A 24,072-nucleotide genomic window follows, 5' to 3' on the forward strand; every position below is an offset into this window, starting at 1 on the left:
AGGTAGCCAACCAAGGTAGGTGGTGTTTCTTTTGACAGCTGTAATTCTGAACTGATTCAATGTCATCGAAAGAAAATAGATTCCAAGGAATGGAAGCAAATAAGACTTACAATTTGGAGTGTATATTGTGCTCAAGTTCCACTGCTTGCCGGACTTTCCAAGGCGTTGGATAGCTTGGAGAGGATTTGCATGTGTCCAGGCTGTGTCTGCATTTGATTTTCTGAATATAGCAGAAGAATATCCTTGCCAAATGTGTATCCTGCCTATAGTCCATTTTTTCGCAGATTCTTTGTATTATGATAGGGTATATAGCTATAATTTTCAGTTCTTAACCAATTTCATTTTGGCCTCTTGAATATGAAGGAACTAATGTTGGTGATGATGCTCCTCGGCTACAGGTTGAAGAACAGCATTTTACATTAATCAATAATGCTCCTCAGGTACATTGTAGCGATGGCAATGTCGTCACTTCGGCATCATTGCAACTTGGCAAACTGAACTCCGACGAAGAGTTATTCACTCAAGTGGTTTGTGGGCTTCGGTGCCATGCCGAGCGCTCCTGACTCCTGACATCCTCGCCATTTGTAGTTGTCCCCCAACATTCTTCCACAAGCCATGCCAGGCATTTATCTTCGATTTCCAAGAAAAATGCCTACTCTTCAATAAAGAGCAGGGCGAACCAGATAATTGAAGTTAGGGGGGAGCAACGTTTAAGAAAATATTAATTTTGGGGGAGGCAAAAGTTAATTTTTATAAATTTATTTCATAAAATACACCACTGATTTTTTTTTTTGTCTTTCTTTTTTTTTTTTTTTTTTTTTTTTGTGATTTTGTTAAATTTTTGAGTGCTATATGAGTGAAACTCTCAAGTTCTAAAAAATTATTAGGTAATTCTAGAATATGAAATGTAATACTTATAAGTTATCACATGTTATGACATTATAATTACTTTTTAATGACATGACATTATATGATAGGTTAAAAGGTAACATTCACGTACTCGTCTTTTAAATAATTACTAGCAATGATTCCACCCCAATAAAGATGAATAAAAGGGAATTAACTCATGATTCTAAACCTATCCATATCAATAACATGTCCTTGAGAATCATAATCTTTACCCACAATGTATCACTTTTTATCAAATTAAGACTCTCTTATTGGGTAATTCAATTCTAGAGAGAGTCAGATCATATAAATCTTACAGTATTGTATGGGAATTTTTAAAACTTTATAAATTTCTCATAAATATTTAATATTGAGGCCCTGTGAATCTTTTATTCTAAGTTCTAAATGTCTGCCCCCAATCGTCGGTCTGAGCGTGTACATAAAAACCACCCAATAAAGACAAAATCTGAAGAATCTTAAAAAAATCTACGACTTTCTGGGCCTCTGCCTTATAAACCCCAACGCAGTGTTCAGACACACTTCCTTGGACCTTCGTCCTTCATCGACTCTAAGTCACGGATCCTAGTGCGTCGGGAGCTATGAGCAAGCCCCAGAGACCGCCATCCGGCCGTACAAATCTTGCTTCGTGCATAGTCGCCACTATTTTCTTGGTTTTTGTCGTCATCATTGTCCTTATCGTCTACTTCACTGTCTTCAAGCCCCACGACCCCAAGATCTCCGTTATCGCTGTCCAGCTCCCCTCCTTCACCCTCTCTAACTCCACCGTCAGCTTCACCTTCTCCCAGTACGTCGCCGTCCGAAACCCCAACCGGGCCGACTTCTCCCACTACGACAGCACACTCCAGCTCCTCTACTCCGGCAGCCAGGTCGGGTTTATGTACATCCCCGCCGGAAAGATCGATGCCGGAAGGACAGTGTACATGACCGCAACCTTCGCCGTCCAGTCCTTTCCGTTGACGGCTCCGCAGACGGTTGGCATCGTGGGGCCCTCGTTCCCCGGCAGCGGCGGTGGGGGAGGGATCCGGATCGGGCCCACCATGGAGATCGAGTCGCGGATGGAGTTGGCGGGTCGGGTCCGAGTCCTGCATTTCTTCACGCACCACGTGGATACTAAGGCTGACTGCAAAGTCGTCATTGCCGTGAGTGATGGATCCGTCTTGGGTTTCCACTGCTAACACCACCTTCTTCTTCTTCTTCTTTTCTTTCTGCTGTAATTGTAGGATTTTTTGTTTTGGTATTTGGGAAATCCGTTTGGTAGTATTTACGGGTCAAATTGTTTAAAAAAAGTGTATAAAAAACTCATTTTCTGATGCAAAAACACTTGCAATTTGTGCTTTCAGCTACTAGTAATAGTAGGTCTTTATTTTTTCAGTTTCTTTTACAAATGGTGTCTAAATTGAGCTCTGGGGAACAGTTTTGGGTAGTCTTCTAATTTGGGCGTAGTGAACAGTTTCAAAAGGCCAGTTCTAAATATCATAATTTTGGTGCAGAAAGGAAGCTGCACTGGGAAGTGGGAAAGCTCTGTGCTTTTGCTTTTGCTTTTATTGGGATTAATTGGGCGCTAAGTAAAGTTAGATGCCATAATTACCAGTTTTATTAGGCTCAGGACTCGGAGACCCACAATTGATTCGAGTTTAGTGAGAGAGAGAGAGGAGGGAGCGCTAAAAGTTCCTATAATTGTAGTGAAGGTGGCGATATCACGGGAGATAATTGAGGGAGGGGTAATGCTATAGTTATCACTATTTTACCACCACTTTATCACTTGAATTAATTGATTTTTTTTATTTTTTTAAAGTATATTTTTAATATATTTAATTATTAAAAAATTTTAAAAAATATATAATTTTATTAATTATTAAGTAAAAAAATTAAAAAAATAATAATAAAATAGTGATAAAATAATCATTATTGATTAGGGAGGACACACATAGGAGAAGTAAAAAATATAAGGACCGGATCCCAAGTTTCCTTTGTCTCTGCAGTTTGGCGCATCAATTTTTTTTAACCCGGGCTCCAATTATTAATTAGCTGACTTAATGCTGTGGTAAATGATGATATCACCACTCAGGTAAAAGAGTAGACTGTAAAACCTCCAATCATCGACCACGAAACTCATGCTGCGGTGCCTGCCTTGCCTCGTCTCCTCCACGCAATCTCACTTTCCTTGAACAAAGCCACATTTTACGCCTTTTCTGACACCATTGAATACAATGCAAGTTCACTCACGGAGAGTCGTAGTGTGACTAGTGTCTTCTTGTATTTGGAAAGTGATACTTCATGTTTTTCTTCATCGTTCTACCTTAATTTTTTTTTTTTTTTGTTAATAATTAAAGAAGTGAATATGAGTGAGGTTGTGATTTTTTTTTTAATAGATAATAATGCTTAAAAAATGTTTGAAAGAAAATTAAAAAAAATGCAATTTACACCGCTAACTTTGAGGAGACATACATGAGTCTAGTAGTAGCACCTTTTATATTTTGAGTCCTGAGTAATAATATTTAATAATAAATGTTAAGATTTAATAAAAAGAAATAAGATTTGAAGAACGGTAATAATTGTCTTAAAATTGTTGGAAAACGTGAGTCGCCCAAAGCCGTGCATGGACCGTATACTTCGGCGGTTAGCCTTCAGGGTAAGTGTCGCTCATGCGATTCCTGCTTTTATCACCAATATTTTGAATACCGTATCGGATGTCGTACTAATCAAGACACTAGAATGAAATATTTCGATATCGATATTGTTTCGAAATAGTTAATATATGAATAAATATTATATTTCAAAATAATAATTTATATATAAATAAATTATACATAAATACATATATATAAATTATAAATAGACTGATTTGAATTGAAGGTCAAAAAACAAACTTATAATTTGAAAAAAAAATAAAAATAAAAGTCGAAATATCGATCGGTACATAACCCAGTACAGACCGAAATATCAATCGACACGACTGGTATTTAGACTCGTACAAAACAGGTATAATTTCTATACCAAACCAATAGCCGATACAATATATAGACCGGCCACGAAATTAAAAACACTAGTCATCACACTCATTGAATATCAGTTACTTACCAAGGGACACCCTTTCATGTTAGAATCCTATGAAGATCACTTTCATGTAGGGGATCAAGCTATTCTAAAGTTCAACCTCCATCTCTTACATGTGTGTCTACCTTCAGAACGCTATTACAAAATTGGCTTCAAACCTCTAATAACTTTTAAATGTCCGAAAACTGCAAACTACCATTGATTTTCTCTAAATCGTTACAAGAATTCTCGAGGAAAAAAAAAATACATCTTGTGTGAACAAGCAGACTAGATCAACAAACAAAGATTTTCAAGAGTATGTCTGCACTCGCATGAACTTCCAGATCGAATGCTAACACAAGCAACTGAGTTAATGGAAAAGGTATGGAATATATGATGCATTCCTATATAATGTTGACCGTATAGAGACAATGAATAATTTTCCCTAGCAATCGACAATGACAATCAGCTCTTGCAAGGTTCATAAAATACACAACAAAATAGACCCACCAGGCCACCCCCTTCCTCCAGTATGTATGACTAGCTCACATCGACTCATACTTTTCGTACAAAGAGAGTAGATGATGCTTTTACTGCTCCTACTTGGACCATGCAACTGCATCGATTTCTGCCTGTGCGGCCCTGTACAACTCCAGCCTCTTTGCAAGAGCAGTACGTCGCTCCATGACAGCCGGGTCCTCATTTAACAATGACGACAACCGCTTGGGCTGCATGTAGAATTTTAGAGTTAACAAGTATTCATCAATTGCACTAAATAAAAGATCGAATTTCACCACAAAATTTGTAATAGAGACGCAAAGAGAGATCGATTCCCACCTCCATTTTACCCAAGTCAGTGAAAAAATGGTCAAGTAGGCTTCTTTTGGCCTCCCGTACTTGACAATAAACAATGGACTTTGGAATAGAGTTCCGCAAACTTGCACAGACCAGATTGACGTAAGACAAAACAGTTGTCCCTGTTTATACATGGTGTGAAGAGAATCCTCATAATCATATTTTTTTTATATTATTTACCACAATATCAGCATGAGATTGTGAATGATAAATCATATAAAGCTAAGAGAAACAGAGGTAAGACGGCTAAATTTCAGTAGCAAGACTCACCAATTCGCCTAAGATATGAATCATTGTATCTGTCAAAAATTGAATGTGTTGGGTTGCCACCCTTCTCAATATCTTGAGGAAGCTTCCGGAAGAAATCAACTGTCAAGTAACTACACTCCATATCAACTAGCTGAAGTGTTGCTTTTTTGCTTTCCTCCCTCATTCGGTCAAGTGATTCAATAGCTGCATTTCCAACCTCTACTCTGAGGCCTGGGTACTGCTTCAACTCCTGTGAGTCCAGCAAACTTACACTTACGAAACAACTTGAAAACTTAAAAATCTAAAACACAGAGAAGGGCACCTATTGTCTTTTTCACACAATCGGAAAGATATGAAGAAAACCTTTTTTCTGACTTAATTTTTTAAGAAGACCAATTGCAATTTTTTATGAGCTTGAAACCAAATGATGCAAAAGTTAAAATATATTCTTGAGCTAGGTGTGGAAGCATGTGCTGTGCATGTGAGGGTGGGTGGATGTTGACTGGTGTGGGTGTGCATGCATGCACACGAAGCCCTCAATTGTGGCCAAACCTTCCTGCCTGGGAAAAAGAAATTGTCAAACTTCAAATTCTAAATTGTAAAATGTGCAAAAACTTAGATCAGCTGTTAACTGTTCCCATACATTTTTTTTTTTTTTTTTTTTCCAGTTAGCACTTCCGGTATTTAAAAATTTGGAATATTATTCATAGAGTTTCTTAGTGGGATTCCGTTTTAATTTTCATATAACTTGTATCAAATCTGAGTGACCCCAGAGTTTTTTGAAGCGGTACTTGCAAATTTTAATTTTTCTTCTAAACATCCTAAAGCATTTTGATTCTATGGCCTGATTTGTTGCTAAAACAAGAGAAGCACTTGACACAAAATGTTAGAGCCATGGCCATGTATAATAATTTGATGGGGTCGATTTAGAAAGCACCAGTTTTTTTCTGAGTTACTTTTGTTAATATTTAGATAATAAAAAATCATCTAGGTAGACTTATCACACAAACTTTAAGAAATTAGAAAACAGAGGACAAATACGATGGAAGCAATAAAATATGGTGGGGTCAGGAACATACTAGAGTTTCATTGACAGCCTTGTGAATTAGATCTTTCAGTAAGGCATGAACCTGTAATCATGGAAAACAAAAATGACTCCTCATAACCATAACACAAGTAGCATGATTTAGCAAGGAATCTGGAATTTAAATATAAAGGAATTAAAAAAGGCTGTAAGTACAACACTTCAGGTAAAGTTCTGCATTATATACAAATCCACTGGGTTGGCTTTTCATAACCCAAAAATGGGACCAAATGTCCTCTGTCACCATTCTGTTCCATCTAGATTTTATATTTCCATGCAACAGTAAATTGAACTATTGGGAGAAAATGCTACACAATACACAAATGGGCAAGCCCATCTACTAAGGGTGAATGATAACCTTTGTCTGATTGTTTTATGATAGGGTTGATACTGCAAGAAAACATTGAAAAACAGGCTTTGATATGTGTGAAAAATCATCAAATTGGCATACATCCTAGACTGTGATTGATGGTGATACTAACAGAATACTCAGACCATTTTTAAAGGGTCTGCATTCAGATGGATGGCTATAATAAGTGGACCAAAACGGTTTTATCTACGTGTGAATGCACAGAGGGGAAAAAAAACAAATAGAAAGAAGAAGCAATTATAAAAGGACATGAAACAAATGTCAAATGGAATTTTTGGATGGTTAATGCATTCTTCTCTTAAATTTCAGTGCATACCGCATCAACGGCTGCTTCGGCAGGACCTCTGATGGTAACTATAGTAGATTCTATGAGGCGACGATATCCTTGTTCAGGAGCTATTAAATGAGGCTGGTACCCATCAGCTTCCGTTATAATCTTCCGTATATTTTCCATTGCAAGTTGTTTGTCAAACTGCAACCTTTTCAGAGCAGCAGGAAGCTGGTTATCAAAAACATTATAAATTTTGTCACCACCAGGACGCCTGTTGACATCAATGAACACAACGCATTAGATTTATTTCACAACAGGGATATTACACAGTGAAGCCACACTGTGACAAGTTTGGGGAGCTACAGTACGGATTGAGGAATTTGATGAAAGTATAAAACTTACACGCCATCAAGATGTTCTTTGTATATTTGATCAAAAGCACGACAAATCTCCATAACCATGTACAACTTTCCCTGCATGACATAAGCAATTACTAACTAGCAAACCAGCAGAATTAAGGACCTCCTAAGAGTGAAGAGGAATAATGTCACTCCGAAAGAAAAACAATATACCATTCCTTATTTCTCCCCCAACCCTTGAAAAGAACAAGAGAAAGGGATTTTCCTTTTTATTTTTATTTTTCTTTTTGTGTTGTTTTGGGGGGGGGGGGGGGGGGGGGGGGGGGGGGGGAGCCTTATTATTTATTTGATGTAAAAGTAGCTGCATATTTTTAAAAGACAAAAAAGCCAACAAAGTAAAAAAGATCAAACTTACTCCAGCATCTGCAGCAATGGGCTTTCCGAGACGACTCAGCTCAGTTTCAAGTTCAGCAACTGTTTTGTTAATAAGGGACTGGATACCCGGAATTCGGGACTTGATTACAGTTTCTAAATGCTGAGATATTAACCATTTGAGTATGTCATCAAATGCATTAGTAGGACTAAAGCACGATAAATATATCAAAACTAAAGTTGCTACAATTTTTTCAAGAAAAGAACTAAAAGGGAAAGAATATTGATTAACCCACCTTTGAAAGCATCTTAGCTAGATGCTCAGAACCCATTCTATGAGCTAGGTGCTTGTATTCTGGGGTACTAGAGAAATATTCACGCTCTCTACGCCGAGCAGCAATCATGTCAACATTCTTGTTAATATCCGCTTGTGAGCGATTCACGACACCAACCCAAGGAAATTTCAGCCGATAAGATTTCCCTTCTAACATCTAAGCAGCCAAAAGAAATGTGACTCAAGATACAAAAGCATTGACAGATATGATGCACATAAGTAGAACTTGGAATCCCATTCCACCAATCTTAGCCAAGAAAACATTCCAGAAAATCATAACTTTATCGAACAAGTTCATCTTTTACTTCTCTCTCTCTCTCTCTCTCTCTCTCTCTCTCTCTCTCTCTCTCTCTCTCTCTCTCTCTTAAATGTAAGAATATGCTGAAGCAGTACAAATCATTGTGTTATGGATCAAATCAACTTACATCCACTGCATCAGTACCCTTGTCCATAAGATCAATCTTTGTCAACACTCCGAGTGTTCTCTCCCCTGCAAAATGAAAACAGTAAATAAGAACTAGAACCTCAAAGGAGCCTCAGGTATTCATAATCGAGCAATCATGCTATCAAGATGGTCACCAATACAAAGTTCAAAGAACCATTTGTCATAGCATATGGTGATGATAACACTTGTAACTTTGAAGGCACCCATCGGGGCATATACGAGGTGTGAAAAACAAAGGAAGAAAAGATGATACTGCCTAAAGAAACAATATTGAAGTTACCTGTGGGGTCTACTTCCCGTGAAATTTTGATTGCATCAGATGTAGCAAGATCTTGATTGGCAGGTGAAATGGCCAGAATTATACAGTTGGGCTGCATAAAAAGCACAACAAACAAACAATAGAATAACATACAAATTTTAGTTTCACAAATTATAAAAAGGGACAGCCAAAAATTAAAAAAGAATGATTTTACCCTAAATGGTGATTAATCATTGTTCATGGAGATTTACCCAAGAATAGACAAGCAAAATACAGGAGCCAAATTGATATACACAAGATTATTTAAATAAAGAACAAAGGGTCTACATAGAATGGGAAAGAAGTACGAAAAAAGACAAGAGTCTCTGGTTTCCTAGAAATTGAGTATTCATAAGAGTTGTATGCTGCACTTAGGAAAGATGAATCGCTCCTGAACTAAAGTCTTCGAGAAGTTAATATCTTCTGGTAAATGTGATGCTAGAAAAGAAGAGGTAGGAGCCCTATACTTACATAACCAAGATAAATAGATAAGGAAAATAAAGTGCCATTTCAGTTTTAAATTTGTCTTTCTTTTTCCCTATGATCAGAGATGAAGGCAAATGCAAAAGAGGAAAGAAATTTAAATCATCTGCAGCTACATATTCACAGGCTTGAGGGTCTGGAAAAATCTTTTAGGCAAGTTGCTCGGACTCGATAAAGTTTGCTGGAGTTCCAAGATAATAATGAAACATAAACTTAAATATTGTTCAGAGATTAAAAAAGTAAAAAACATAAATGTAATCTATCTAATTACTTTAAGAAAATTTTCAGTTGACAAGAGTTTATAAAACTGCAGAGATTAATACTTTCAAAGATTGGTTATTTCTACAGACCAAAAAAATCCAATAACTGTTACAAATATTACCTTCTCAATGTAGGAGCGAACCATATTCTCAATGTCTTTCACAATACTCTCGGGTTGACCCTCTATAACACCCAAGAAAGTGTTAGATATAATACTCTATGGTATGGACAAAACAAAATTAGGTCTTTTTGTTGCAAAGAAAGCCAAGAAAAATAAAGGAAAGTTAAAAGATTCCAACCAAAAGATGAGTCAGCCAAAGCATTCTACAAAACTCAGTTTTTCAAAAGTAGGAAACTAAATATGAGGACTTGAGGGCTTCAAATTTACTCTCCTTTCATTTTCCTTGTGCATCTCAGTAATAGAATGAAAAGTGACAGTGGAGAATGTTAGTAAATGACTCACATGACAAATTAAGAGACATGTAACTTACCAACAGCCACTTTCGTAAGCCCAGGAAGGTCAATGAGTGTCAAGTTAACAACTGCCAAAAGAAACCAGATCATAAAAATCAAGAAATCAGAATAAATAAATAAATAACTAAATAAAAAGGAGTATAAAACTTTCACTGTGACGCCACTGAACATTCATTAGTTAAATAAAGTTTGCGACAGATCTTTCAATCCAACCCCCACCCCCCCCACCCCCCCCCCCCCCCCCCCCCCCCCCCCCCCCAAAAAAAAAAAAAACAAAAAGGAAGACTGGAAAGGGGGATCCAAATGCAATCTGAAGGATGGGCATTATACTTAATGACTTGAAGGTAACACGAGAATAAACCTATTATGGACTTTGATTCAAAGAAGACATGAGTCCACCAGGGGCAAAAGGAGTCACAAAACTCCATTTTTGTGACAAAGCAATTTTCAGTAGACATGAAACATTTTGCAAGAAAACGTAAATGAAGATGATTTCTAAATAAAAACTTGCAACAATGACACTGAACAAAATAAAGATAATGGTGTCAATGGCTGTTAAGGAAACTAAAACTACAATCTTCACTCCAACATGAATTTGAAATTTACCTAATCTCATTCCAGACTAGCAAGTACAATATTTTCTTACATAACAGAGCAATATTAATTAAAAGAACCACTGGAGAGTTATTGGCAGTTCGCACTTGGGCAAAGATGACTGACATATAACCACACAAAGAAGAATGAAGATGAGCCCAAATTTTCCAATCGATGGCCCAAATTTTGTATCTAGGTCTATATTAAAACCACATTAGAACAATTTTCATGAATGCAAGTGATACATTCATTCAGGCAGATTCAAGCAAGAAACAACCAAAAGAAATTTGAGATCCCCATCTTACCATTAGGAGAATATATACTGAGATGAATTGGAACACTGGAGATTTGCTTGGAACGGCCAGTCTCTCGATCAGTCTCATCTTGAATCTCCTTCCTTACAGCAGCTGATCAATATGAATAATGAGAATGTGTAAAATGAAACAATATCATAATTGGATGCATTGCTCTCCCTTCCTCTCTCTCTTTCTTACTCCCTATCAGTGGTTTGTGCACATGTGTCTATCAGCATATTATGATATGACATATTGTTGTGCACTGAGGATGGCGATTAATTTATCTTTTTTATAGTGGCATTCTTATCTATCAGAACCAATCCGTAAATTTAAAAACATGAATCAGGTAACAGAAAGTTATAAATGTACCAAAATCAGTAAATCTTTTCCTTGGAAGGTGGAGAAACTCCGCATATTCTCTGCTTCCTTCCTCACTCTTATGGAGCTGCAAGACGAGTGGGCGCCGAGTTACAATCCCTGCATATAATGTTCACCATTATTGTGCCAACATTCATTAAAATCAGAAAAATCAAGTCTATCCAGAGCATTGATGCCATAATTTACCAGATCCACGAGGTAAAAAGTCCTTTCCAACAATGCTCTCCAACACGGATGACTTCCCTGAGCTCTGTGAGACAAGAAAAGGCAGAATGAAACTATAAATTTTGCTCAGACATGGAAATATCACGTTTAAAGTAAATGTGTTTGAAATCATGAAGATCTTTTCCTATTCATTCAAATAGCATCCTCCTAGCTCATCATATTTCACTCAGTACTTACAAGATGATTATCAAGTGCATAAGCTTACAGACTCAAATATAACTCATACGTTGATTTCTAAATGAGTTTAAATTACTCATTAACCATAGATTTTAAGTAAAATGGAGCCGCAAACCTTACTTACGGCTCTACTGCAATATGTCAAAGGAAAGCACCAAGAATTGAGTGGTTACATAAATACCATCCTCAAATCGTTCACTATCGCCCCGACAACAACAAAAATACTGAAGACGAAGGACTAAAAGAGATATTTTAAACTCAAAAGCCATACTGAATTGGGATCGTTATATGAATATCATAGTTGTATCGTTCAAAACCCAACCAATAAAGGAAAATATCTTTGTTTGATTCCAGGTAGATATAATTAAATCATGTTATATTGAACAAGAAATTTAATTGATGCAGCTTAGTTAATAGAACAAAAGTTGTAATAAGATCCATAAGAAATTAAAGCAAACGAACAGACTTGCTCAAACCTATATCGAATACTTCAAAACCAATAGCCAGATAAGTACTTTTCACAAATACCTTACAGATTTGATAAACATCAGCTAACTTCACCAGCCGAACCTCTTTCTATAAGCAAATAAATAAAGAGGAGGAGAGAGTGAGGGAGATCGGGAGCAGACCTGGCCACCGACAACGGCAATCGCGGGGAGGGAGTCCCATAGAGTGGGCAATGCACTAGCTTCGCCGTAGTCACCGAGGGCGGTGCAAGCTCTCTGAATTTTGTTGACCAAAGAGATCAAGTTCTCCATTCCTGATTGGACCCGAGCCTCTCACAGCGGCGTCAGATTCAGATCCACGGATCCGACGTCCAGAGAGAGAGCTGAGGAAATGATAAGCCGGCTCTCTCAGAGAGAAAGCTGAATGGATGTGTGCGTTTGAAGTTTAGTGAAGGAGGTTGGGCGATGAAGCTCGTATTTGAATGAGCAAGTTCAGAATTTTAGTAGAATAATAGAGGTAACGTTTTGAATTTAAAGAGACTCGGCCCCTAACTTACAATAGAACAACTGAACCAGACGGTGACCGGCCACGAGTCAGCCCAGCTGTTATACTCAGGGTCCATTTGGGCCCCACACAGCCGTTGGATTTGCCACATGGACAGAACAAATTGCCAAATTGCCGTTTGAGCTAGAGCTCATTGTCTGCCATTACCGTGCTTTTTATATCTAAAATTGAAGATATTTATTAATCTATATATTCATATTAATTTTTTTATATTTAAAATTTAAATTAATATTATTTTTAATAAAATTTATTTTTTAATCAATTATATTAGATTAGTACATATATTAATGCACAATTATACTTATAATTAAATTTTTTCCCTAAAATTATAATAGTGAGTGGAAATAATATTCCTTTCTTCTGTGTTTATTTAACATATAATATAACTTTTTTTTAACATTTCATAGTATCTGAAAAATAATAAATCTTTCATATTTTATAATACTAACTTTTTACAACATAATGATCAAAATGGAATTATAAAATAAAAATAAAAATTGCAAGCCTATAATTGACACATCAACACATATTAGAGCATAAATATAAAAAAATTGTAGAAAGATAATATATTTATCATTTAACATCATGTACAAGTGAGTTTAATTATTAGGATCATAGATGTGCTCAATGACTCCTATTAACATCTGTATACTTTTTTCGCTCTTACCATTCATTTGGTGCCTCGCAAAAGTTGAACTACTATTTAAATAAATAAAAATGGCCCACCATCTTTCCAAGTGGGAGATGCGCAAACGGTACATTTGCCATTGCTTTGGCAGTGTTGAAGTCCTCCAAGGAAGGCTCGTAGTTAATGGATTCCAACGTTGTCTCCTCCTAAGAATTGCAGATCGGCCTTTACGTGTGTGTGTGGATATTAAAATGAATTAAACTTCTAATGAATAATAGTAAATTGAGTAGATGAATGAGTTATGTGAAAATTTATCTAAAATGAATTTAGATGTATTTAGATGTTAAGATAAATTTAATATTATTTATGAAAAATTAAAAAAAAATTGTAAATCTCACGTGTAAAAATGTGTTAAGTTGAAAAAGGTTATAAGTCTCACGTATTGAAGTGATCTTAAATGGTCTGAATTGATAGGTAAATAGTAATATTTTATGAATCTCATTAAGACAAATTTGAATGTATGAAATAGGTTAAGACATGTTTATATAAAAGTTGAAAAAAATAATAAATTTGAAATGGAATTGACTAGTTTGACTCCTAAAGAGTCCCCGATATGAATTGATATCCCAAGCCATTGAAGCCCTAATGTGTCCAACGGTCATTACAATTCAAAATTTCAAAAATGTTCCAACCTTCTCCTAAAAACAAAGCATGAGTCAGGACCCACCAACTCCGGTTATCATAATGGTTTATTGTCCCATTAGAACATGAAACAGCCGTTGTTGCCGTTCGAGTCAAACATCTAAACGTCAAAAGACCCTGACCCATTCTCCACTTTGGTCATGTTGTTGTTCCAGCATCCTCAATAAGGTCCCGCACATTAAAACGTCAAAACGCCAATCACGCACTTTGCAATGTGATATTTTCACGTAAATTCAAGATTTATTTTATTTTTTTATTTTTTATTTAATAAAAAAATGCGTAAACTTACACAAGACTATATAACTTATTTTCCTTCTTCATGAAGTTTGTGCGAGACTTACAAGTGTGATTACCATGTTATAGACTTTGCACAAACCATTTAGCCAAGAAGATTACAATGTTATGGTTGCAAGCCAAGAGACTCCCCAGAACATCAGGACACCACCAATCCAAACCAAGCTGGCTAACATTCAGCACAATGTTCAGGACCTAGAGTACTTCAATTATATTAGTTAAATGTGATTATAAACCAAGCAGAGTACTAGGTTAGTAACCTAGAATGATGATACACCACAATGATTATCAGCTTAAATCTCCACCAACAAAGTTAAGAAACACCCATTCTCAGAAGGCGACATAAGCATGACACCACGGGCGACGAGTACATATAACAGAAAATGAATGATCGAACACATAAAAGAATATAAATGTTGTTCTAGTTTGAGTCGGAAGATCCATAGCCATAAGGATTTTTGCTTGCCCAGTTCCACTGATCCCGGCACATCTCATCTATTCCATATTTTGCCCTGCAAGGAAAACAAACAATTACGATACATTTTCTCACTTTTTATAACAATTTATTCCCAAAACACAAAATTTATAAAGTTCATAAGGTTAAATAGTTGAAAAAGTGTGTCTAAATATCCAGAATCCCATTAGCTAGAATTGACTGCATGATCTGTATATGAATAGCTTGGAAATTAACACTTACTTCCAATTCAATTCCTTTTCTGCTTTATCTGTTGATCCATAAACAATTTCAGCATCGCCAGGCCGCCGCCCAGCCATTACTAGTGGAATTTTCTGGTAACAGTAAAATATTTAATACATCAAAGGACTAAACTGAAAACAAATGTCAAGCAGAAGAAAAATAAAATGTAATCCTAGATTCTTCCAGCACATTTCAGAGAATTGACAAGGTCTAAATCAAGGACCGCCCTCGCAGCAAGGCCTTCTCCAATTCAATAAGAGTAATGTATCGAAATTTTAAGACTTTCATAATCAAAACTTTAATGCTCAGATGGGCAAATTGCATTCATTCGGATGGGGGTTATGTTGGTAGCATTCCACACTTTATATAGGATTATTGGTATATGCGGGCAACACTCCCCCTCTCCAAATTCAAAGGCCATACATAAGGCCACACTCAGAATTAGTAAGGACGGGAATTCCACTATCAGTTGAAAACTATGAATCAGGCACCCAAATACAGCGGACACCTAACTTGATAACTCAGAAATCTCAAAGTAATAGGTGCCTCAGATGAGCTATTGATTTCAGCAAAATGAACCCCCAAGCAATTATTCTAAGAAATAATTAAAAAAAAAAAATCTGTAAAATCTGTGGGAACAATTGGGGAACCGAATGCAAGAGTAGAATTCCCTTCCGTTTACCTTTCCAGAAGCATTTTCAAATGCAGCAACCATCTCCAGAACTGATGTTCCCTTACCAGTTCCCAAGTTGTAAACCTCACAGCCTGTGGAGACATATTATAGATCAGGTACATGTAAAACTTCAGAAGAAACTCTACTGAAGGAATGAACATAAAGTGAAATTGAGTTCATGATTTATGATCTATTCATCAACAATTTGGCAGGTTATGACTTTTTTATACCTACTAAATATACCCCTACTACACTTGGAACAAGAGCAAGTTAACAATTTATAGACATCTGCATGCACTGCAGAAACAATTTCAGGACAAATTGGTATCTGACAATAGGAAAAATAACCGCAATAACCAAATGTTGTAATGCAACCAACGGTTTAACACAGAAAAAGTATTTTACCCAAGCACAAGATAAACATAGAAAAAAAGATATCAATTTCACAGCACATACCTATACCAGGTTCATTCAGCTTGTGCAGAGCAGCAATGTGCCCATCAGCTAAATCAACAACATGAATGTAGTCACGGACCTGAAAAAGAGATGAGCACTTTCATGATGAATTTCCCATCAAGAGAAAAGATAAAAAACTAATACATGCTCCTCCAATAAACAATATAGTGGGTTCATCATCAGATTGGGTTTTGCATAAGATTAACGAGATTCAGCAGTGTGTAGGGATTTCATATAAAGGAAGTGATGACCAATTTACAGCACTACTCACTGCAATTGAGGTGGGCCACTCGCTTGAAACCAATTCAAGATTTAAGAAAAGCAAGAAGTTAAAGCGTCTTTTTTGGACAATCAACTACGACACTAAGGGAGGTGGTTTAAGTCAAGGGAAGACTAACAGGAGGAAATCATGAAGCCGTCCTCAGAGAGAGTTTTGGGTGGAGTAGTAGTCTTAAGGGAAACAAGCGGTTGGGGTTGGGGAGATGTTTTATGTTCCCATTCAGGCTTGGTATATTTTGGGTGGATTTCTAATTTTCACGGGCTTATTGGTCATTAGGGGCTCTCTAGTATGGGCTAGGTGTTTATTGTATACACCCAATGTACTTTGTTACTCCTATCGATATTAATATATATATATAATATTTTTACTTGTAAAAAAAATATAATACATGCAGTTCTAATGGCCCCAAATATTCTTCTACAACAACGCAGGATTAATACACAAAATACGTGTGACTTAAGGTTCATACAATACATTTAACAGATCACAAATGATGGATGCCAGGCCAGTGATGAGAAAATTGACTCAAGTTAAAATAGCATACCCCAGTACCATCCTTAGTTGAATAGTCATTTCCAAAAACTGTCAGGGCTGGTCGCCTACCAACAGCAACTTGCTGAACAAAGGGCATGAGGTTGTTAGGAATTCCGAGGGGATCCTCACCAATATCACCACTAGGATGTGCGCCCACTGGATTAAAGTATCTTAGTAAAATGATTTTCCATTTGGAGTCCGATTGATAGATGTCACGACAAATTTCTTCTATGAAGAGCTGAAAGATGAAGTTAAACAAGATCATTAATAAATTCTAAGTAAGAAGATGGGAAGATGCTTTTCAATTGCATTAAAAGTGCATGGCCCAAGGGTTGGATTAAAGAGGGGTGAATAAAAACAGTGTGGCCCTTGGGTTGACTACTTATCAGATGCATTTTTGGCTTGCTCTACCAAGCGCATAAAAAATGTAATAAATACCTTGGTTCGCCCATATGGGTTTGCTGCAGAAAGAGGGAACTCTTCGGTGCATGGGACCTCCTTTGGCCAACCATAGACAGTGGCTGAAGATGAGAACACAAGCTGAAATAATTCAAGAATATGGAATTGGTCAAGTAAAGTAAAGTGCACTGGTAATCATGTATAACATAACATTTTGTGTAAGGAGGATTGTCAATGGGGGAATATGGGGGTAAACTTGAAAGAAAGATACCACAAGGACAACATAACAGCACAATGGGAACAGCTCATAGATTTGGCCTCTGCTTAGATGTAATGCTTCACGGTTTATTACTTTTCAACACATAGGCAGTGGATTCTGGACTCCAGTTGAATCGCAAAATATAGCACTTGTTTCTAATCCCTTAGTAGAGGGTGTACTATTGTTCCACAGTTATTGCAGTTTATTTTTTCTCATAATTATCATTTAGTGATGGGATTGAGGTTCTAATACTGGTGGAAAGAATATAAGCACACGTTAGACACGGCATATGTATCACTTCAACTGAGGTACAGGCAATAATAGAACATTGGCAGAACCAAAACAAAACTGAAGCCAACAATTTAAAGAAGAGAATCCTAACAATGTAAAGCATTCTCAGTTTTTAAAGGAGGGCACCCTAAAATAAAATGCTCTCTCTTGCTGAGTACCAATATACCTATTAACTAAGAACACGAGAACAGACAGTAGAAACCTTTGGTTTTCAGCAGACGTGACCCAGTTTTATAGCAAGAAAGGCAGAATACCTTTTTGCATCCATGCGCAGCCATGACTTCCAACAAAGTAATTGTCCCGATTAAATTGTTGTTGAAATAGAGCAATGGTTTCTGCACGCTTTCACCTACAGCTTTTAGCCCAGCAAAGTGTATGACAGCATCAAATCTGCAGTGAAAACAGGAAGAATCCTCAGGGCCTGAAAATTTTAGCACGAGAGTCAAATTAAGAATATAATGGTACAAAGTTCAATCTGCAGTTTCATTAAAATGGTTTTGAATGTACAAAGAATTGCTTTTCAGGTGTGATGGTCTTGCTCGTGCCTTGTCATCTGAGGTTATATTTTTTTTCTTTTTGACTGAAATACTTATTCAACTATAAGAAATTGATTGGATGAAAATCCCCAGGTGATTTCCACTTGAGAAAATTCATGTGCCAAAAGGGAAACCATCTGGAGCTAAATTGATTGACTCTAAAGAGGTTGGGAAATGCTACAATATTTTACAGCAGTTGCAGAAAATGAATCGCACAAGAGCACAAGAGATGACCATCAAAGTTCAAAGAAAAATCCACATAACAATCAGAGGCCAACATGTGGAAAGGACCTATCTTCCTTAACTCCTATTGCAAAAAGAGTTTAAATAAGTAGTAAAAATGTAAGTTCTATCATAGACATTAAGCACTTACCGTTTTGAAGCAAAAATTTGTTCGAGTGCTTCTTTGTCTCGGAGGTCCACCTGCGAGTGAAAACAGAAAATGAAAACATAAATGCTAAGCCATGTGTGTTTACTCACATCGGATGTTACTAAGTAAACTTTGTCTACCACAACGTTAAAAAAGTGAAGTTTTAGGTGATATATGACACAATAGGATAGTGATGGCAAGTGTCTGAACTATTCATCAAACAAAATCCATTTTTTCCGCTACTTCATTTGAAACTTCAAAATTTGAAGCCCAAGTCCCCAGACTTCTTTATAGGTCATTATGTCTTATACAGATAGGGGATTCTAAGCTTTAGCCTTTAGACATTAGTTTTAATTTCGTTTGGAACTGTGATGTTAAAATCTTTTATGATAAGTCTTTTGAAATTAGCACTCTTACGTACAGTTATTTTTGTGTATTATCTGTGTATTCCATTGATATGATTAGTTGCATTAATTTTTTTTAATATTGCAGCCAATCACATCAGTAAAGTGTATAAATAAATACGTAAAAATAACTATATATAGAATTTTTGTATTTTGTCTGAGTTTATCAATAAAATTGAAATATTGTTTTCAGACAAAAAAAAAAAATCCCAATAATATGTGTTTTACTTTCTATTTTTGCAAGTAAATAGAAGACTCACGAACCCAAGGATATAGCCAATGACCCGACCCTCCTCCACCTCTTATTTATTAGGGAAGAGATGATATCTGGTCTAACGACCATAAAAACGATCTAACTCGACAACATATTTATTTACAAAAAAAAGTTAATAAATAAAAAAATTCCAAAACAAAACCCCACAAAAAGGTGAACAAAAAGCAAAAGGAAAACATAATCAATGAAAAAAATCAGAAAAGCACTTCACAGAAAACAAGATGGAACTAAAAACAAATCAGAAACTTCATGCTCGAATTCTGAACAAAAAATTCAATGAAGCAATATACTTCATAGATGTACGTATATGGGATACGTATAAATATACACCAGTAACTACGTACAATGTATAAAGACACATCCGGTGCATCAATCGTATGGTGTATAGATTTCTTTTACCAAAGCCTAAAAACTTTTAAAACGCATATGGAAATTAAACAGCAATCAAACCAATTCGTTTCGACAAAAAAAAAAAAAACAAACTTTGTAGAGTTCACAAAATTTTCTTTTTTATAAATATATATATAAAAGAGAATGAAAATTCAGCAAATAGGACGAGTTGGGCTCAGAACCTGGTGAAAGGAGAGATTGTCGCCGAAATCACCGGCGAGTCGTTTGACGCGCTGGAGCGCGACGGGGGAGGAGTTGTTCAGGTTGTCGACGACGACGGTGTTGAAGCCACCCAATAGGAGCTGGAGAACGGTGTGGCTGCCGATATAACCGGCGCCACCGGTGACGAGGATGTTCTTGGACATGGTAATCGAAGCGTTAGGAAAAGCAACACAATAACGATAATAATAACGAAGTTTGAAGCGACTGCTAGTTGCAACTGGAGCGAGAAGAGGAAGAGAATGCGTACTTATATAGGGAATCGTAGCTGTTTTCGCCAGAGTCGTTCGTTTTTAGTAAACCGAACAAATTTAAAGAAATTAAAATAATAAAGTAAGAATAAAATAGGAAACTTGATAAATAGGATGGATATTTCTTTTTCTTTTTTTTTTTCTTTTTTTTTTTTTTGTATATTTTAAGGAACAGATTAGCCACGTGGTCCGATTCGGTCTTTGTCCGGTGATATCGGCCATGGATTCGATTCTGCCAACTGTGTAAGTGGAACTGGACGAAATGTGTGGGTCTTTTCATGTCGTCCCACTGATTCAACCGAAGTACCTTCTTCTGCAGTTGTGCTTACCCCATTTTATAACGATGTAGTTACAGTGGGTCTGGCTTGCCTCTGTGCAAAAGGAACAGAACAACTCTTTTAATGAGCTAATGCCAGTATTGCTTGTTGCTAACCCAGCCCTTTTTTTTTTTTTTTTACGTCATATTCATCATATTTTTACATATTATATATATTTTTATATTTTAATTTTGATTTTATTATTTTTAAATTATTCTATTCATTATCTATATATTACATATTTAATAAAAAATTAAAATAATTATATATAATATGTGGTATTGAAGATAATAAATAAAATTTTTCTTTCTTTTTTTACTATCTACCCTCATACTCATTTCGGTCAAATCAAAATTTTTGATGCTGTTACTTAATAACATTCATTTCTTACGCGGCCATTAAGAAAAAGGAAAATAAAAAAAATAATAGAGTTGAATAAATGAATAATATTATATATAATTATTTTTATAGAATTTTTAGACATTATATTAATGTAATTAATTATATTAATTTTTTTAATATATAATTAATTATATTAATAAAATATATAAAAGAATACGTAAAACTGTTTATAGAAATTTTGTTACCGATAATTTTAACCTAATCCGCTCGTCTTTCTTTGTTTGGACCTGCTCCGTTCAGATTCGTTATTTCGTGGATCTCGACAAATTTTCGGAAGATGGTGTCACGCGCTGTGGGTGTCTTTTCGACTCGACTAGCGAATCAACGGGATATTCTCTTTTTTATTATTGTTTATATATATATATATATATTAATTATAAATTAAGTTAGTAAAAAATTCATTTTACATTCATAAATTAATAACTAATTTCCAAAGTTGTGACTATTCCTGCGTTCCTTGTATTCTTCAGTCATTAAAATCTGACAGTTATAAATTAATTATGCTATGGAAGGTTTTTTTTTTTTTTTTTTGGCCTTTTCCCTAAATTACCTAATTGATCATTAAGAATAGGAGGACTTCAATTTTTTGTTATTGAGTCTACAACGTAGCTAGTTCATAGTTTGGTGTATTTCAATTTTTTTATTAAAAAAATTACTTAGATATACACTTTGAATAAACTGAAATAAAAATTTTATGTGTAGTCACTTTTACGTATTTTTTTACAAATTTTTTTAATATAATTGACTACGTCATTTTTTAAATATAAAATAATTATTTTAACCAATTACATTAATAGAATATGTAATAAATATATAAAAGTGACTATATCAAAACCAATGTAGATTTTTTAAAATGAATTAAATTAGTTGTTTTTAGATTAATATAGATACAGTTTTAGCGTTTGTATGCTCGTCATGTTTGCTTTTTAAAAAATAATAGAGCCCGCCATAAGTGGTAAATTTTTATAGATGAGTTTTAGATTTATTTAAAGTTTCAGAAAAATTGTGCAGAGCTTGCACATTCTCTATATAAATAATTTCCTATTTTTAATACCCCAATCAATTTGCATGATTGTTATGTACTATTTATTTAAATTCAATTTAATAGATAAATGATAAATATTTGATTTATAAATAAATTTTATAAAAATAACTTACAAACTGAATTTTATTAATATGGTGCGTCAAATTATAATTATGACATATTTTATATTAATTACGAACGCAGTAAATTGCCTCATGTTTAATAATCAAGATAAAATATTTAATGACAAATCTTTTAGCTTTTAAAAATAATTTAAAGAAAAAGGAAAGAAATCGCCAGTTAATAATTATTTGTCTTCTTTTGATTCTTGTCACTAATTTATTTTTCTAAATGTTGGCCATAAATCACATCATGCTGATTATCTTCATCTAAATTACGGTTTAAATAATAAGATAAGATGAGATTATTTTAAATAAAAATTAAAAATTAAATAAATTATTCTTAAAATATTATATTTTATTATTATTATTTTAAAATTAAAAAAATTAAACTATTAATTATATTTTATATAAAAAATTTAAAAAATTATAATAATAAAATGATATGAATCAAAAATATTTCTCAATCTAAACAGAGGCTTATCCTTATCCGATTGAGTCATCGGACAAATTTGAATCCAAATTATCCAATGAATGATGTTTGCAAAAATTATATGAAAATAAATAAATAGATAAGAAACGTATCCTTTTCAAAGTATTTTCAACGGAGTCTTATCCTAATTCTCTTGAGTCATCGGACAAGTTTTAATGATGTTTGCAAAAATTATATGAAAATAAATAAATAGATAAGAAACGTATCCTTTTCTGTTGAAAGGGACGGATTTCCGTCACCAATATAATAATGCTTTGGTTTATTTATTTATTCGGAAAAAAATAAAATAAAGGTTGGATTCGAAATGATATTCCCAAAAAAGCATTATAAAAAAGGCAACAAAAAAGTTAAAAGATTTTTTAATTTTTTTTTCAAGAATATATTCTTGATTTTAAAGATGGCAACAACAATGTAAAAAGATACAGGGACGAATCTTTTTATGGCAACCCATGAATGCCGGTGCCATTGCTGTAAAAACCGGAATGTTGAATTCAATTCAGAGACGGTGGACTTCGTAATCTTTTAGGGCGGTTACATACGTGTCAAGCATCCATGCAATACAGCACCGACCACTCCACCCCCCTTTAAAGGCGTCCGCGTCTCGTCACGAAAAGGTCGGTGCGTAGCTTGCGTGATACCCGTCAACTCTACATGTTTCGGTTTGATTTGCTTATTTTTATCCTTGAGTACAATAAATAAAGAGTTTGTTATAAATAATCATTTTCATATTTTTTTATATATTTTATTAATATAATTGATTAAAATAATTATTTTACATTAAAAAATTTGATACAATCAATCATAATAATTACTGTAAATATAATTTTTTATATTTTTTTATTCATAACTATGCTTTTAACGTGTTAGAGTCGAGTTCAAGGAATCTCAAATTATGAAAATAATCAGAGTTGGGACTTTGCATGCTTCGTTCAAAATCAAGAGAATTAAAAAATGGAAATAAAATATGCAATTTTAAGTAAGTAAATGTTGATCATCCATCACGTAAAGTGCGCAATTGCTTGAATCATAGAGTGATATATGAATTAAGCTGAATTAATATTTGATCCTATTGATTTCGTTGAGATTCTCCACTTCTAGTTTCCTATAGATGTATCCAAAGATTAATGACTTGGAACGAGAGATGGTTTATTGTTCACATAACGCTGTAAATAGTGATTTATTTATTTTTCTTTATAATATGATATATTGATTAAAAAATTTATACTCATCAGCTCTACTCCACACAGCTACTTTTATTTTTTATTTATTTTTTAATATTTGTATGGTATAAAGATGATGAATAGAAGAATTCGATTAATTATCATTTATTATCTATGAGCTCAAGTCAAAGTTTAAAGCCTAAATTACATAGTAATTTAGTTTGACTTCTAACTTTTAGAACTCGACATTCATGGTGACCTACTATATTTACACAGGAAGGATGGTAACCATTTTTCTTTTGACGTCTTCATTCATCTACTTATAGTCAATGACTTAAACACCATATTCATAAATAGTAGAATTTTTTTTAAAAGGAGCTTATAGGTTACTCCTTTGTAATTTGAACTTTGTGACATCC

The 24,072-nt window shown here is 34.7% G+C and overlaps 3 protein-coding genes across 3 annotated transcripts; 1 reads left to right on the forward strand and 2 right to left on the reverse strand.

The window, feature by feature from the left end:
* The first annotated feature begins 1,292 nt into the window (after window positions 1-1,292).
* On the forward strand, window positions 1,293-2,252 carry LOC122289499. The gene has a single exon (XM_043096542.1). It carries the CDS (start codon window positions 1,488-1,490, stop codon window positions 2,082-2,084), a length of 597 nt encoding a protein of 198 aa, XP_042952476.1. The 5' UTR covers window positions 1,293-1,487; the 3' UTR covers window positions 2,085-2,252.
* Window positions 2,253-4,141: 1,889 nt separating this feature from the next.
* Window positions 4,142-12,513, reverse strand: LOC122289497 (dynamin-related protein 5A). Its single transcript, XM_043096539.1, has 16 exons — window positions 12,100-12,513; window positions 11,255-11,318; window positions 11,060-11,167; window positions 10,700-10,801; window positions 9,818-9,868; window positions 9,448-9,509; window positions 8,565-8,655; window positions 8,265-8,329; window positions 7,802-7,996; window positions 7,549-7,668; window positions 7,177-7,247; window positions 6,820-7,045; window positions 6,129-6,179; window positions 5,071-5,299; window positions 4,783-4,922; window positions 4,142-4,673 (listed from the first exon to the last, which is right to left on the reverse strand). The coding sequence occupies exons 1-16, from the start codon at window positions 12,226-12,228 to the stop codon at window positions 4,545-4,547; spliced, it is 1,833 nt and encodes a 610-aa protein (XP_042952473.1). The 5' UTR covers window positions 12,229-12,513; the 3' UTR covers window positions 4,142-4,544.
* Window positions 12,514-14,280: 1,767 nt separating this feature from the next.
* LOC122289498 (UDP-glucose 4-epimerase GEPI48) lies at window positions 14,281-20,192 on the reverse strand. Its single transcript, XM_043096540.1, has 9 exons — window positions 19,851-20,192; window positions 18,604-18,653; window positions 17,949-18,084; window positions 17,184-17,285; window positions 16,756-16,983; window positions 15,932-16,010; window positions 15,485-15,567; window positions 14,803-14,894; window positions 14,281-14,617 (listed from the first exon to the last, which is right to left on the reverse strand). The coding sequence occupies exons 1-9, from the start codon at window positions 20,031-20,033 to the stop codon at window positions 14,527-14,529; spliced, it is 1,044 nt and encodes a 347-aa protein (XP_042952474.1). The 5' UTR covers window positions 20,034-20,192; the 3' UTR covers window positions 14,281-14,526.
* Between the last annotated feature and the right edge of the window lie 3,880 nt (window positions 20,193-24,072).

Source organism: Carya illinoinensis, chromosome 12 (assembly GCF_018687715.1).
Source record: "Carya illinoinensis cultivar Pawnee chromosome 12, C.illinoinensisPawnee_v1, whole genome shotgun sequence".
Lineage (NCBI taxonomy): Eukaryota > Viridiplantae > Streptophyta > Magnoliopsida > Fagales > Juglandaceae > Carya > Carya illinoinensis.